General features: G+C 39.8%; 1 protein-coding gene across 1 annotated transcript; it reads left to right on the top strand.

The window, feature by feature from the left end:
- Positions 1–566: 566 nt before the first annotated feature.
- Positions 567–11,855, top strand: LOC108262273 (filensin). Its single transcript, XM_017462829.3, has 8 exons — positions 567–1,049; positions 2,757–2,817; positions 3,213–3,308; positions 4,497–4,589; positions 5,313–5,426; positions 7,331–7,551; positions 7,977–8,071; positions 10,265–11,855. Exons 1-8 carry the CDS (start codon positions 670–672, stop codon positions 11,080–11,082), a joined length of 1,878 nt encoding a protein of 625 aa, XP_017318318.1. The 5' UTR covers positions 567–669; the 3' UTR covers positions 11,083–11,855.
- Positions 11,856–12,244: the final 389 nt, after the last annotated feature.

Raw genomic sequence — 12,244 nt, 5'->3', positions numbered from 1 at the left:
CCACATGCTGTATGAAGAGAGCAATGGACTAGCATAAAGGGAGAGATCACTGCCTTGTGGGGCTTGTCTGCAGTTTGGTTTTGGTGCAGTTGACATTAAATCATTAAATATTTGTGTAAACATACCTGCTGTTGTATCTAATTCCTTCATATACTTAATGAGTTGTTTTTTTTTTTGCTTGCATCACAGTTAATAATTGCAAGCAGAGGGACCTTAGTAAAAACTTTGAGGCTGGCCTTCGTCTATCAGTATGAGCATACAAGCTTTCTGTCCAACGCCTGGAGAATTTTCTAGATCATTCGGGGCTTTTCTGTTTACATTGTTAAGCTCATCAGTGTGAAAGTGTGTATTTGACGTGTAGAGCCGAGCGGAAAACAAGGCAGATTCACAATGGTTTGCTTGACACAGCAAAGTCTGTCCTCACATTCCTGTTGCTTTTGCATAATCAACAATGCAAGTGCCTTTGCTGGCTGCTGCTACAGTGGCACCAGGATCCAACTGGAAGCCTCTAAACATTACATGGTGTGACAACAAGAGCTTGAAAACATTTCCTGTTGCTCTTTCGCAGCATGGCCAGTACGGTATGAGCCGTCAGAGGGTGAGCATCCCAGTTTTCACTTACTAAAACGTTATCACTGGGACACTGGGAGGAGGAGAAGACCACCAAGCATGTTCAAGACCAGCTACCGGCGCGAAGTGCGCAAGGAAAAATATGAGCACTCTGATGTATTTGAGGATCAAGGCGAAGCGGGGTCCGAAGGCCCTTTCGGCAGTTCCAGCGGGGTACCTGGCTTGGAGAGCCTGCAGGAGCTGAACAGCCGTTTTACCCGCTACATCAACAGGGCCCGTGTGCTGGAACAGCGCAATGCAGTTTTCCGCAAGCAGCTGGAGACGCTGCAGCACATGGAAGAGGCGGCCGGGCTCGAGGAGGTCTTCAGTGAGCAGATCAGCACAAACCAAGAGCGTATCCGTGAGCTTCAGGCTGAGCGCGCCAAGCTGGAGAGAGAACTCAAGGATGCCGAGCGCCTGCTGGAAGAGTTTAGTGACAGGTTAGCTCCAACATCCCTAATACTAAACAACAGATGTCCAGGTCATCTCCTTTGATTTTATTAGATCCCACAGTATTATCATCTGTTACCATAACATTATATATATATATATATATATATATATATATATATATATATACACATACATACATACATACATACATACATACATACATACATATGTGTGTGTGTGTGTGTGTATATACATTATATGACACTTACAGCCAGGCTCATAAGTATTTGGACAGTGACACAGTTTTTGTAAGTTTGCCTCTGTACACCACCACAATGGATTTTAAATGGAGCAATCAATGTATGATTGAAATGTAAACTTTCAGCTTTAATTCAAGGGATTTAACAAAAATATTGCATTAACCGTCCCTCCTTTTACACAGGCTCAAATTTAATCGGACGATTGACTGATAAGCAATTCTGTGACCAGGTGCTGCCTGTTTCCTCATTATTTCATGACAAATTAAGGAGATTAAAGGTCTAGAGTTGATTCCAAGTGTTGAATTTGCATTTGGTAGCTGTTCATGGAAATTCAGTCCAAAAAGGTGTTGATGCAAGTGAAGGAAGCCATCATTAGGCTGAAAAAATAAAACAGACCTATCTGAGAGATAGCAGAAACTTTAGGAGTGGTCAAATCAACAATTTGTTACATTCTTAAAAAGAAGGAATGCACTGGCGAGCTCAGCAACAGCAAAAGGAAGACAACTAAAGTGGATGAATGCAGAATTTGTTCCTTTGTGAAGAAAAACCCCTTCACAACATTTAGCCAAGTCAAGAACACTCTGGAGGAGGCAGGCGTATCATTGTCAAAGGCTACAATCAAGAGACACCTTCATGAATATAAATAATGACGGTTTACCTCAAGATGCAAACCACTAATAACACAGAAAGAACAGTAAGGCCAGATTAGAAAAAAGAATGCCTGACAAGTTCTGATGCAAGCATATGGAGAGGGATAGGAAGTGTTCCAAAGCATACCACATCATCTGTCAAATATGTGGAGGTAGTGTTATGGCATGGGCGTGTTTGGCTGCCAATGGAACTGGGTCACTGGTGTTTATTGATGATGTGACTGCTGATAGAAGTAGCAGCATGAATTCTGAAGTGTATAGAGTTATACTTTCTGCTCAGATTCAGCCAAATGCTGCAAAACTGATAGGACGGCTCTTCACAGTACAGATGGATAATGACACATGCCGTGAAAGCAGCCCAAGGGACTCTACAAAAAATGGCTGTAATTCCTGAACAGTTAATGCAATATTTTTGTTAAACCCGTTGAATTAAAGCCTACGAATGAAAATCTACACTTCAAGCACATCTTCAATGCTTCATTTCAATTCCACTGTGGTGGTGTACAGAGGCAAAATTATAAAAATTGTGTCACTGTCCAAATACTTATGGACCTGATTGTATTTTGTAGTATGTCCTGGATAGATATAGCCATGAAAGCTATTAACTCACTTCAGCCCGTAGAAGATTGCGGTTGGGAATATTTGTCTTTTATTCAATTTTATCTGGACATCTGTGATAGATTTCACACACAAGTTGCAAAAACAAAATTTCAATGTCTGTGTGTTCATTTATGTTAAGTTTGTTAAGAACTACCATCTAATGCTATCTAACATCAGTACACACATATAGAAATTCACGGGGTAGGCTGAAAGCAGGGTTTTAAACAACTTGACTCATCCACAGATACAGAAACGAATGTGAATATCAAGACCAACTCCGAGGGACTCTGGAGCAGCTCAATAAGGTACAAGAACGCCAGAATAACTTTGTTTGATGTTCCACAAAAGCCTACCTAATTATGGATAATTCCTTTGGAAATGTCAGCTACTCTAGAATATATTTAACCATGAAATTAAAAAAGGCATGGCTAACAGCAACCAGAATTAGTGAGAACCCTCACAATGTTTTGCTGATAACAGAAATCTGCTTAATTGTCCCATCTTCTAAAAGCCAAATGTCAAGCGTAACTGAGGAAAAAATGAGATCTTACATAATTTATTCACCCAGACAGAGCAAAGGTGTCCCAGTCTCACACACACACACACACCCACACACCTCTCCAGTCTTAGATGAACAGTTTTTCTTCCTGAGAAATTATGGCTTCAAGGTTGTCTGATTTTTCATCTATCAAATCTATAGGAGGCAGACGCTGCACTTCTGAGGAACCTGGAGTATCAGATTGAGTCTCAGTTCCTGCAGGATGACATAAGCGCCACAAAGGAGAGACATAAAAAGGTAATGAGAGTGCATGCCCAGCTTGTTCACTTTGTCTATGAAGTTTTGGAGTCAGATCTCTAGCAGCGGAAAGTCAAGGTGACTGGTGAAGTCAGTCATCAAATGATGAAGGAGAAAAGTCTTCGTAGTGGATTTATGTAAGGCCTGATTTATTTTAACTGCAAAGGGTTTGGACAATAATTCTAAACATATCAAATTCCACAGTTTTACTATGCAAAGTGAGTTTAGTCTAACAGCTGGTTCTGTTTCTGTCTGTTACTTGATGTGTAATGCACAACATCACTAATATATTATGGAAAACCTGACCCAGGATCAGTCGTCATGTGTATTCAGTGAAATGAACATAGCCAACAGCAGCACATATACAAATATATGTATTAAAATAGGAGCCCGTGCTGCACATCACAAACCGTGTTATAATTAACCTCTCACCACTGCACAGCGGAAATGAATTTCTTCCATGTTAACAATGTATTTATTTTCTAATCATGTCCTATTGTTCAGAGTGTCAGGTCGAGGGGTGAGAGTTTCAGTAAACTGCATTGTTTCTGCAGAGGTGAGGAAGGTCACTGAGAGGTGTGCTGAGCTGGTCTTTCTGTGAGGAAAATAATAAAAGTCTTGCACCCTCCAAGTGCGATTTAAAATAAGATAAATATTAATAAATAATAGCACAATCAGCCGACAAGATCCATCGCGACATATTGAATGTGAACGTGTAATTATGTATAATTAACACAGCTGTAAATGAGAGCTTTGGTGAGAATAAACGATCTGAATTTTCACCAAACCAAGCACTAAATTACACCTTCAAACTGACCTGAATTGCTTGACCTGGCATTAAACACAGAAATGGATTTTTAAATTCCTAAGAAATCATCCAAATGTACCTATTGAGATTAATTGAGGCACCTCATTTTGTAAACATTATGTAAAATGAAACTAAAAATCGATGAAAACGTAATAACTATTGCATTTGGATGTAGGCCATGGTTAGCATACTGACATAATGATAATTCGTTTCATTTGAACAGTGTTGTTTTATTGACTCCATACTAGAGATTAGCAGGGTGTACACACACACACATACACACATACACACGCTGTCTGTAAATCATCCCAATTGCCAGTGAATTCGACTTCTCACCATCCTTTTAAAACCATATTCTCCTCATCTTTTGTCCTTCGCAGAATCTTGCCGAGATACAGACATACTTGAACATCCTCCACCAGCTCAACCAGACTGTTGTTTTAATGTCCAGTGTGTCAATGGGGATTTCAGAGGTAAGGTGACTTTGTGGTATGATAGTGCCACAGCTGGGGAAAGAGAGGAGTGTATCACTGTCAGCCAGAATCAGAAGGAGATGAGTGGAGAGAGAGAGTGAGAGAGAGAGAGGGAGAAAGAGAGAGATGCACTTTATCACAGAAAGACTCATTAATTTAAATTTGAGCCAGATTCTCAGTTCACACCTAGTCAATAATGATGATACAGTTATTAGATGTAATTATGGCCTGGTTAATTAGTTATTATGGCTATTACTATGCCGTATATACTCAGGGAGGCGTGATGACAAATCGCGTGGTGTTGCCGCCTCACAGCTCCAGGGTCTTCGGTTCTCCTGTTTCCAAGTGTACCTGGGATAGGATAGACAATTGGAAAATCAATTGTTCTTGGCTGGCAGGACTGGAACCCGACATGGTCTTCTGCTGTTGTAGCCCATCCGCCTCAAGGTTCAAGGGTTCGTGCGTTCGAAGATGCTTTTCTGCTCACCACAGTGGTTATTTCATTTACTGTAGCCTTGCTGTCAGCTCGAATCAGATCAACTGCCACATCATTAGTTTATTGCATGAACGTGCAGTTATAGCCTACAAGTGTTCCTAATAAAGTGGACGGTGAGCGTCTACTACAGTAATTATCTTGGTATCAATACATTGTCTTTCGCTTTGTACTTATATCACTTTTCCTTTTGTCTCGTTCTCTTTTCTGGCTCTGTGCCTCTCTCGCAGGAGCAGGAGAAGCTGATAAGTCAGAGGAGAATTCCTGCTTTGAGCACTCAGTTAGAGGAGTATAAGAGTGCTCTCTGTCAGCTGCAGGCACAAAAGCACAAGCTGCAAACTGAGGTAGGTCACCATGGAGACGGTGAAGCGGGGTGACATTTGGTCACCCTCATTAGTCATGTTGCTGTCCAAATAATGCACATATGTCCAATTAAATCTCGGCTTATTATTTATCTTCAAGCACATTTCTCATTAACTACTATAAAGTAAACTACATGAAAAGTTTATAAGTGCAAGAGTGAGAAATCAAATGCTAGACACATCAACCAGTCCTGGGAGTGTTTAGAGGTTAACTTCCATAAAGATAACAAATACGAAAATCAACATTTATGGTTTGTAGACAAATCAATGTGCGGTGTAGAGGGAGTCATTAATGCCTCACAGCTCCAGAGTCCCGAGTTTGATCCTGAGCTCTTCTTACTGTCTGCGTGGAGTTTCTGTTCATGTTCTCCCCATGCCCATGTGGGTTTCCTCCTGCTTCTTCAGTTTCCTCCCATATCCTAAAAACATGCCAGTAGGTGCATTGGCTAAGGTAAATTGCCCCTAGATGTGAATGTGTGTGCGCATAGTGCACTGTAATAGTTTGGCAACCTACCCAGGGTATATTCCCTGCTTGGGTCCAGTGTTCCTGGGATAGGTGCAGGATCCACTGTGATTAAGACCAGAATTGTGCAGTTAAATCATGGCTGTGGCTCAGGTGGTAGAGCAGGTTGTCCACTAATTGTAGGGTTGGTTCGATTCCCAGCCCACATGACTCCACGTATCGAAGTGTCCTTGGGCAAGACACTGAACCCCAAGTTGCTCCCGACGGCAAGTTAGCACCTTGCATGGCAGCTCTGCTACCACTGGTGTGTGAGTGTGTGTGTGAATGGATGACACAGTGTAAAGCACTTTGGAACGACTAAGGTTAAAAAAGTACTATATAAGTGCAGACCATTTACCAGTTACTAAAATTAATTGAGACAAACCAGTAGTGTGTAACTTCCCATCTACGTATATCTTATGTATGATTTTATATATATATATATATATATATATATATATATATATATATATATATATATATATATATATATATATATATATATATATATACAAGCAGTATAAAAAAACACATTTATGATTCACAACTATTAATTCAGTAAAAGCACTGCCAACACAATTATCACAATTCTTTTTTTCTTTTCTTTTCTTTTTAATCAATTTTGTCCTCAATTGAGTATAAAATGTTTTGGGAATATTACATATATGTAACATATTAAATGTATCAAAATTAAATATAATTAATTAGTTGATCTATTTTTATTTGATACAATGGCATTAATTGCAGTGCCTAATGTCTCTTAATTATTCGTGGTTTGAAGGTGAACTGGGGGGGAAAAAACACTTCAGCAATCAAATCCATATACACAGCCACAAGGTGGCGGTAGAATGTCAACTATTGTTTGCATTAAAAAAAAAAATCAAAATAAAGCCAAACACGTGAAAACGTCTCAGAATCGCCAAACATAAAATTAATGTGTGTGTGTGTGTGTGTGTGTGTGTGTGTGTGTGTGTGTGTGTGTGTGTGTCATGCAAGAAACTCTAATCTCTCACACCAATAATCTACTTTGCCTGTATTTCTTGTATCACTAATTATTAATGTCTTTAGTCTCTGTGAACTACTAGCTACAGGGGTGTCCAATCTGATCCAGAAATGGCTGGTGTGGGTGCGGTTTTCATTCCAACCAAGCAATACCCACACCTGATTCCACCTGTTTTAATCAGTTGATCTTGGCTTTCAATAGACTCAGGTGTGGCTTCTGCTTGGTTGGAATGAAAACCTGCACCCACACAGGCCCTTTCTGGATAAGATTGGACACCCCTGTACTAGCCAACACCATTTTACTCCTTACATCTCATTTGGACATTTGATGGCAGAATGGAACAAAGAAACATAACGTCCGCTACATCTTTCCATCTCGCAGACCTCAGCACTGGAGCAGGCCATCAAGATCACACAGGAGAGTTATGATGAAGAGATCCAACTGTATAATGAGCAAATCGAATCGCTCAGAAAGGGCATTGAGGAGGCTGAGTGCTTGCTGGAGAAATACACCAACGAGTGCAGACAGCTGGCGGTGTACCAGACCTCACTGGAGAGCGAGCTGGAGAGATACAAGAGGATCATTGAGAATGAAGACAGCAGGTTATATGATTGTGGATATTTTGGAATCAAACTTTATTAGATGCTTGCTAAATGTGTCTCCATGATCCTAGCTTAGGAGACGTAGCCACAGGGTGGCAGTACACTCTCAGGAACCCAACTAAACTGTTGTTTCTATGACAATCTTTAATATTAAGAAGTCAAATCTTTCTCAAATTTGACTCAAACATAAAAGCAGGAAAGTTGTATTTATTTGATTATCCCTATAACTTTCTCATGTGTGTACATGCCATAAATATTAGAATTTTTATTAGTGTTTTGAAAATTTTTATGTGCATTATACAGGGGTTTTTCAAATTTATTTGTATTTATGACTGCATTGTGTTTCACACTACAACACATTTTGAAACAGGTATCCCTGATGCTCAGCCTTGTTGTGATCACACTTGTTTCACTCTATTTCACAGACTGAATTCAGCTATAATTGGAAGCCCCATTAGTCTGCTCACCGCCAATTACAGATCACACACTCACAGCCCCACCATGACCAGCCGAGGGAAAGGTGACGGAGGAGGAGGGTGATGTGGAGGGAGGAAGGGAGGGGTACAGAGACCTGTGTGTCGGGGCCATTCGGGCTATTTTTAATCTTATTAACCTGGAACAAATGGCCTCGTAGATATAAAATTCATGTATAGATATAAAATTCATGTCAGTGTAAATTTATTGGGCTGGTTTATATTCAGTGGGGGAGATTTTAATCCAGAATTGGGTTATCCAGCCTTGCAACATTGCAAGTGGCAGCAAAGAGCCTAGAACTGCCAGGTGTATAATAATGATCATGTTCTTTCAGTCATTTCAACTATTAAATAGCCTCTAATCTAAAATGCATGATAATTTTAACATTTTGATAGCTCGGTAATTAAAATATTTCCATTTGAGAGTGGTACATTTAGTGTGCTGCTGATTTAGAACTGGTCTGATTGGTCAAGTCAACCAGTCAGAAATGCATTATGGGCTGTTTTTGTAGATATGATTGGATTATAGGATGGAATAATCTAAGTGTTGCTACATTGTAAACATTTCTGCAAATTTACAGCATTATAGTAATTCATGGCACAAAATAGGGTTTTATAATTGTATAGGATTTTACTGTAAACGAACGAGCAGTTCGAGCAGTGTATTGGTTTACAGTCACATACCTGAAAATGCAATGCACTGTGGGATATCTAACCTTCCACTGCTCAGCTGCATCCTTCCTCAGTTGTACAGTTGCTTTGGATGAAAGCATTAGCCAAATGTAATGTAAATATAATTATGGTACTGTAATTTTTTTATTATTATTTTATTATTATTTTATTTTTATTTTTTACAGTAAATGCACTCTGCTATCGGTAAATTATGCCAAAATTATCTGGAAAACTTGGAATATATTTTAGGAAACATACAGTGATTTACTGTATAAAAAAAACCCCCCAACAACAACAAAAAACAAAGTGTGTTCCTGCCAGTAAATTTGACAAATTGAACAAAACAGGTGCACATATATGTCTGTATATAAATATAATACACAATATTGTCTGCTTCACGGCTGTATTTTGGATATATAATAGTTTAGACTTAAACGCAATACATTTTAGGTGTCTGCACAAAAAGAGCAACACAAATATAATCCTTTATTGACGTATGTGACTGGTGCATACATAGTTGACTCCCTTTTCAAAAAGCTAGGGTTAGGGTTAGGGAGTTACAAAAAAAAATATTTAATAGACGGAAATTTCATTTTCAACTTATTTATTCTGACAATATTCCTTTATTTACTAGTCCAATTACACAGACACCTAAAAGCAAGTACATTATTTCATGTATTTCAGGCATTTTGAGCTCCATTCCTTGTACTGGGGCACTGGGTTCTCCTAGCACGCTACTCCTAGCCCGGCAACCCCCTTCCTTACATCCCAGATTATGGATTAGTCGATTCCCATATTATTCTTTTCCATTTCTGTCTGTCTTTGTTCTTTGGGAGGAAGCTGGATCAGTGCTCGGCATCTGCTAGCAATGATGCATGATCCTGACCTTTCCAACAAACTCTTCTGGCACAACACTGTGCATGTGTGAATCGTTTGACTAATTGCTGTGTGCTCAAAACAACACTCGAGTGATTCATTTAACGCAGTTGTGTGTTTTAAGTGGTTTTAAAAAAGTTTTGAAAAGGTTTTAGGTGTGATTAGTCTTTGTGTGCGCGCGTATAGGGCCGCTCTGGTGATCGCATACTGATTATTATCTTGATTTTGGCCGCAGCAATTAGCTTGCTTATCATTAAATAATTAAGGCCTTTTTTGTAAACTGCACTAATGTTCAGTAAATGAGAGCTGTAATAAAGCAGACAAGTGAAATGGGAGCATGTTGGCAGACAGAATGTGCTGTTAGAGGTTTGACAAATCATTTTTTTCAATTTGTCGCACATGGCAACTAGATGTTGTGTAATAAGAGTTCACAGAATATGTAAGTCCATAATCAATATTCGCAAGCAAAGTGTCAGCCAAATGAATCAACTACAATTCTACTTTTCCTCATAATGTGCTCTATGCCTATGGGTGTATTCATTTATAAACTAGTTCTGCTGTTCCTGTAGTTTGTATTTTCCTATTCTTATCTTACTATACTTTTAATTCTTGCAATGTCTGTGTTAATGTCAGCAACTTCTAAGATGGATTCCTTATTAGTGACTATGATTCTGATTAACCCTCATTTTCAGATATCACTCAAGCCTTCCAGGACATTGCCAGTGTCAAGCCCCGTCAAAAGAACCATGCCAAGAAGGTGATCAAAAAGAAAGAGGTTACCTCTAAAGACATGACAGAGGATGTGCAAGAGGAAAAAGACCCTGTTGAGGTTGAAGGAGAGGGAAAACAAGCTGCTCTGTCGAAGGATGCACCTTGGAACGACGTGCCTGATGGTGCCCAGATCAGCAAGGCTTTCGACACGCTCTGCAACATTGTGCGCAACCGCATGCGAAGGTACAGGCAGCCTAAACCTATCACTGATTTCTATACTAAAGGCCGCTATGTCCTGGTGACAGGTGAATCCAGCTACCTGGACCCCTGCTTCTACAGCACAACACCCTCTGGCCACATCATCACCATTTGTGAAAACGACATCTCCCCGTTCGAGCCCTGTGAGCCTAAAACTCCTTCTCCTCCACCTAGTCCCTCCCCTGCTACCCCCAAAATTCCAGTAATTCCTCCCAGTCCCCCAGATGACAACCACACCAAAAACAAAGACGGTGAGTCAAATGGGAAGGAAGATGGTGATGACCCAGGAAAGAGCCCAACTCCACAGCGTGGCAAGGATAAGCACAACAAAGACAAAAGTAGGCCACGAGGCCCTCCACCCATTACCTCAAGCTCCAGCACAACTCCGGATTCCATGAGCTACGAGAAGGTGGAAGTGGTGGAGTCTGTGGAGAAGCTTTCACCTGACCTCAAAGTGAAAGGATATGAGGAAACTTCAATGGTGATGGAGACCTTGATTGAAAAGACAAGCAAAAAGAAGCATGGGGACCGGCCTACATGAGAAGACTCTGGTTTTTGGTGCTGCTTTTCATCCCTAAGCCAGTACTTTTCACTAATATCGTTTGCCAAAAGCGTTTTTGATCAACAGCCACAAGCCAAGAAACCCTGAGTTCAAAAGTTGCTGTTATTGGTTCATTTGAAAAATTAGTAATTACCAGTGGCACAGTTTTGCAGTGTACTAATTAATGAATAAATAATCAACATGCTTAAATGTAATGTTCTGTGTTGTTTATATCATACAAGTACAGAGTTCAGGTCATGGGCATAGCAGCATTTAAATGTAATATTTTATATAGAAAGGCACGATGAAGCTCGTATTTCACGGGGTTATCACTAAAGCATGGATTCACACTGTATGAAGTCTCTCTCTCTCTATTTCTCACTCTGCAGCATGAAGTGAATGTGTTTGTCTAAGTGAGCCAGCTGGAGATGACGCTCATCCATTTTACATGAAGGTGGCCCAGTGGTGTACAGATGTGACCTCTGCATAATCTACTTTCTGAAGCGAGCGATAACCAGAATCTGTTTGGGTCTGTCTGTAATCTCCTTTTAAATTAAAAAAAAAAAAAAAAGGTCATCTATGTGTAACATTTAATTATATGGGAATAATTATATTAGGCTACAGACTAAATCATTTTTAGATATGGACAGATAACAAATGAAAGGGGAAAAAAAACAGTGTTTCGGTTATGCTGTAGCATTTTATTGGAATGGTTGGGGTCTACTTGTCTCCTTAGATGGAAGACACTGCAAATCAATACATAGTACTTATAGTCAGATTGATCACCTTTATCCTATGATGAACCACTTCTATTTCTATTCTGAAGAGAGATGACCCTGACACCATTCACAGGGAACAAGGGCTCACTGAACGGTTTGATGAGATGAAAATGATATACATCATATACTACAGCCTTCACATTGATCAGCTGATCAAGCCCAAGGAGGTGGAGGTGGGTGTATTAGACAGCACTCTCCACCTCATCATCAAACCCCATGAAGGAGTATGTTTTGAAAGCATGGTGTTTATGGCTCCAAGACAGTTTCAGAGACTGTAGAATCCATGACAAGGTGCATTGAAGTTCTTCTAGTGTCTCGGGGTGGTTTTTCCTTTATTTTGTTATTGATCTGTATATAAGGCTACGGAAATCGGCAGTTCTAAA

This window comes from Ictalurus punctatus, chromosome 3 (assembly GCF_001660625.3).
Source record: "Ictalurus punctatus breed USDA103 chromosome 3, Coco_2.0, whole genome shotgun sequence".
Classification (NCBI taxonomy): Eukaryota; Metazoa; Chordata; class Actinopteri; order Siluriformes; family Ictaluridae; genus Ictalurus; species Ictalurus punctatus.
The sequence above is the reverse complement of the archived record's forward strand: the minus strand, read 5'-3'. Positions and strand labels throughout refer to the sequence as shown.

Excerpts from the sequence above, each read along its gene's own strand:
- LOC108262273 (XM_017462829.3), top strand. The coding sequence starts at position 670 with ATGTTCAAGACCAGCTACCGGCGCGAAGTGCGCAAGGAAAAATATGAG. Across the intron at positions 4,590-5,312 it reads TGTCAATGGGGATTTCAGAG|GAGCAGGAGAAGCTGATAAG; the intron begins GTAAGGTGACTT and ends CCTCTCTCGCAG. Across the intron at positions 8,072-10,264 it reads CATGACCAGCCGAGGGAAAG|ATATCACTCAAGCCTTCCAG; the intron begins GTGACGGAGGAG and ends CCTCATTTTCAG.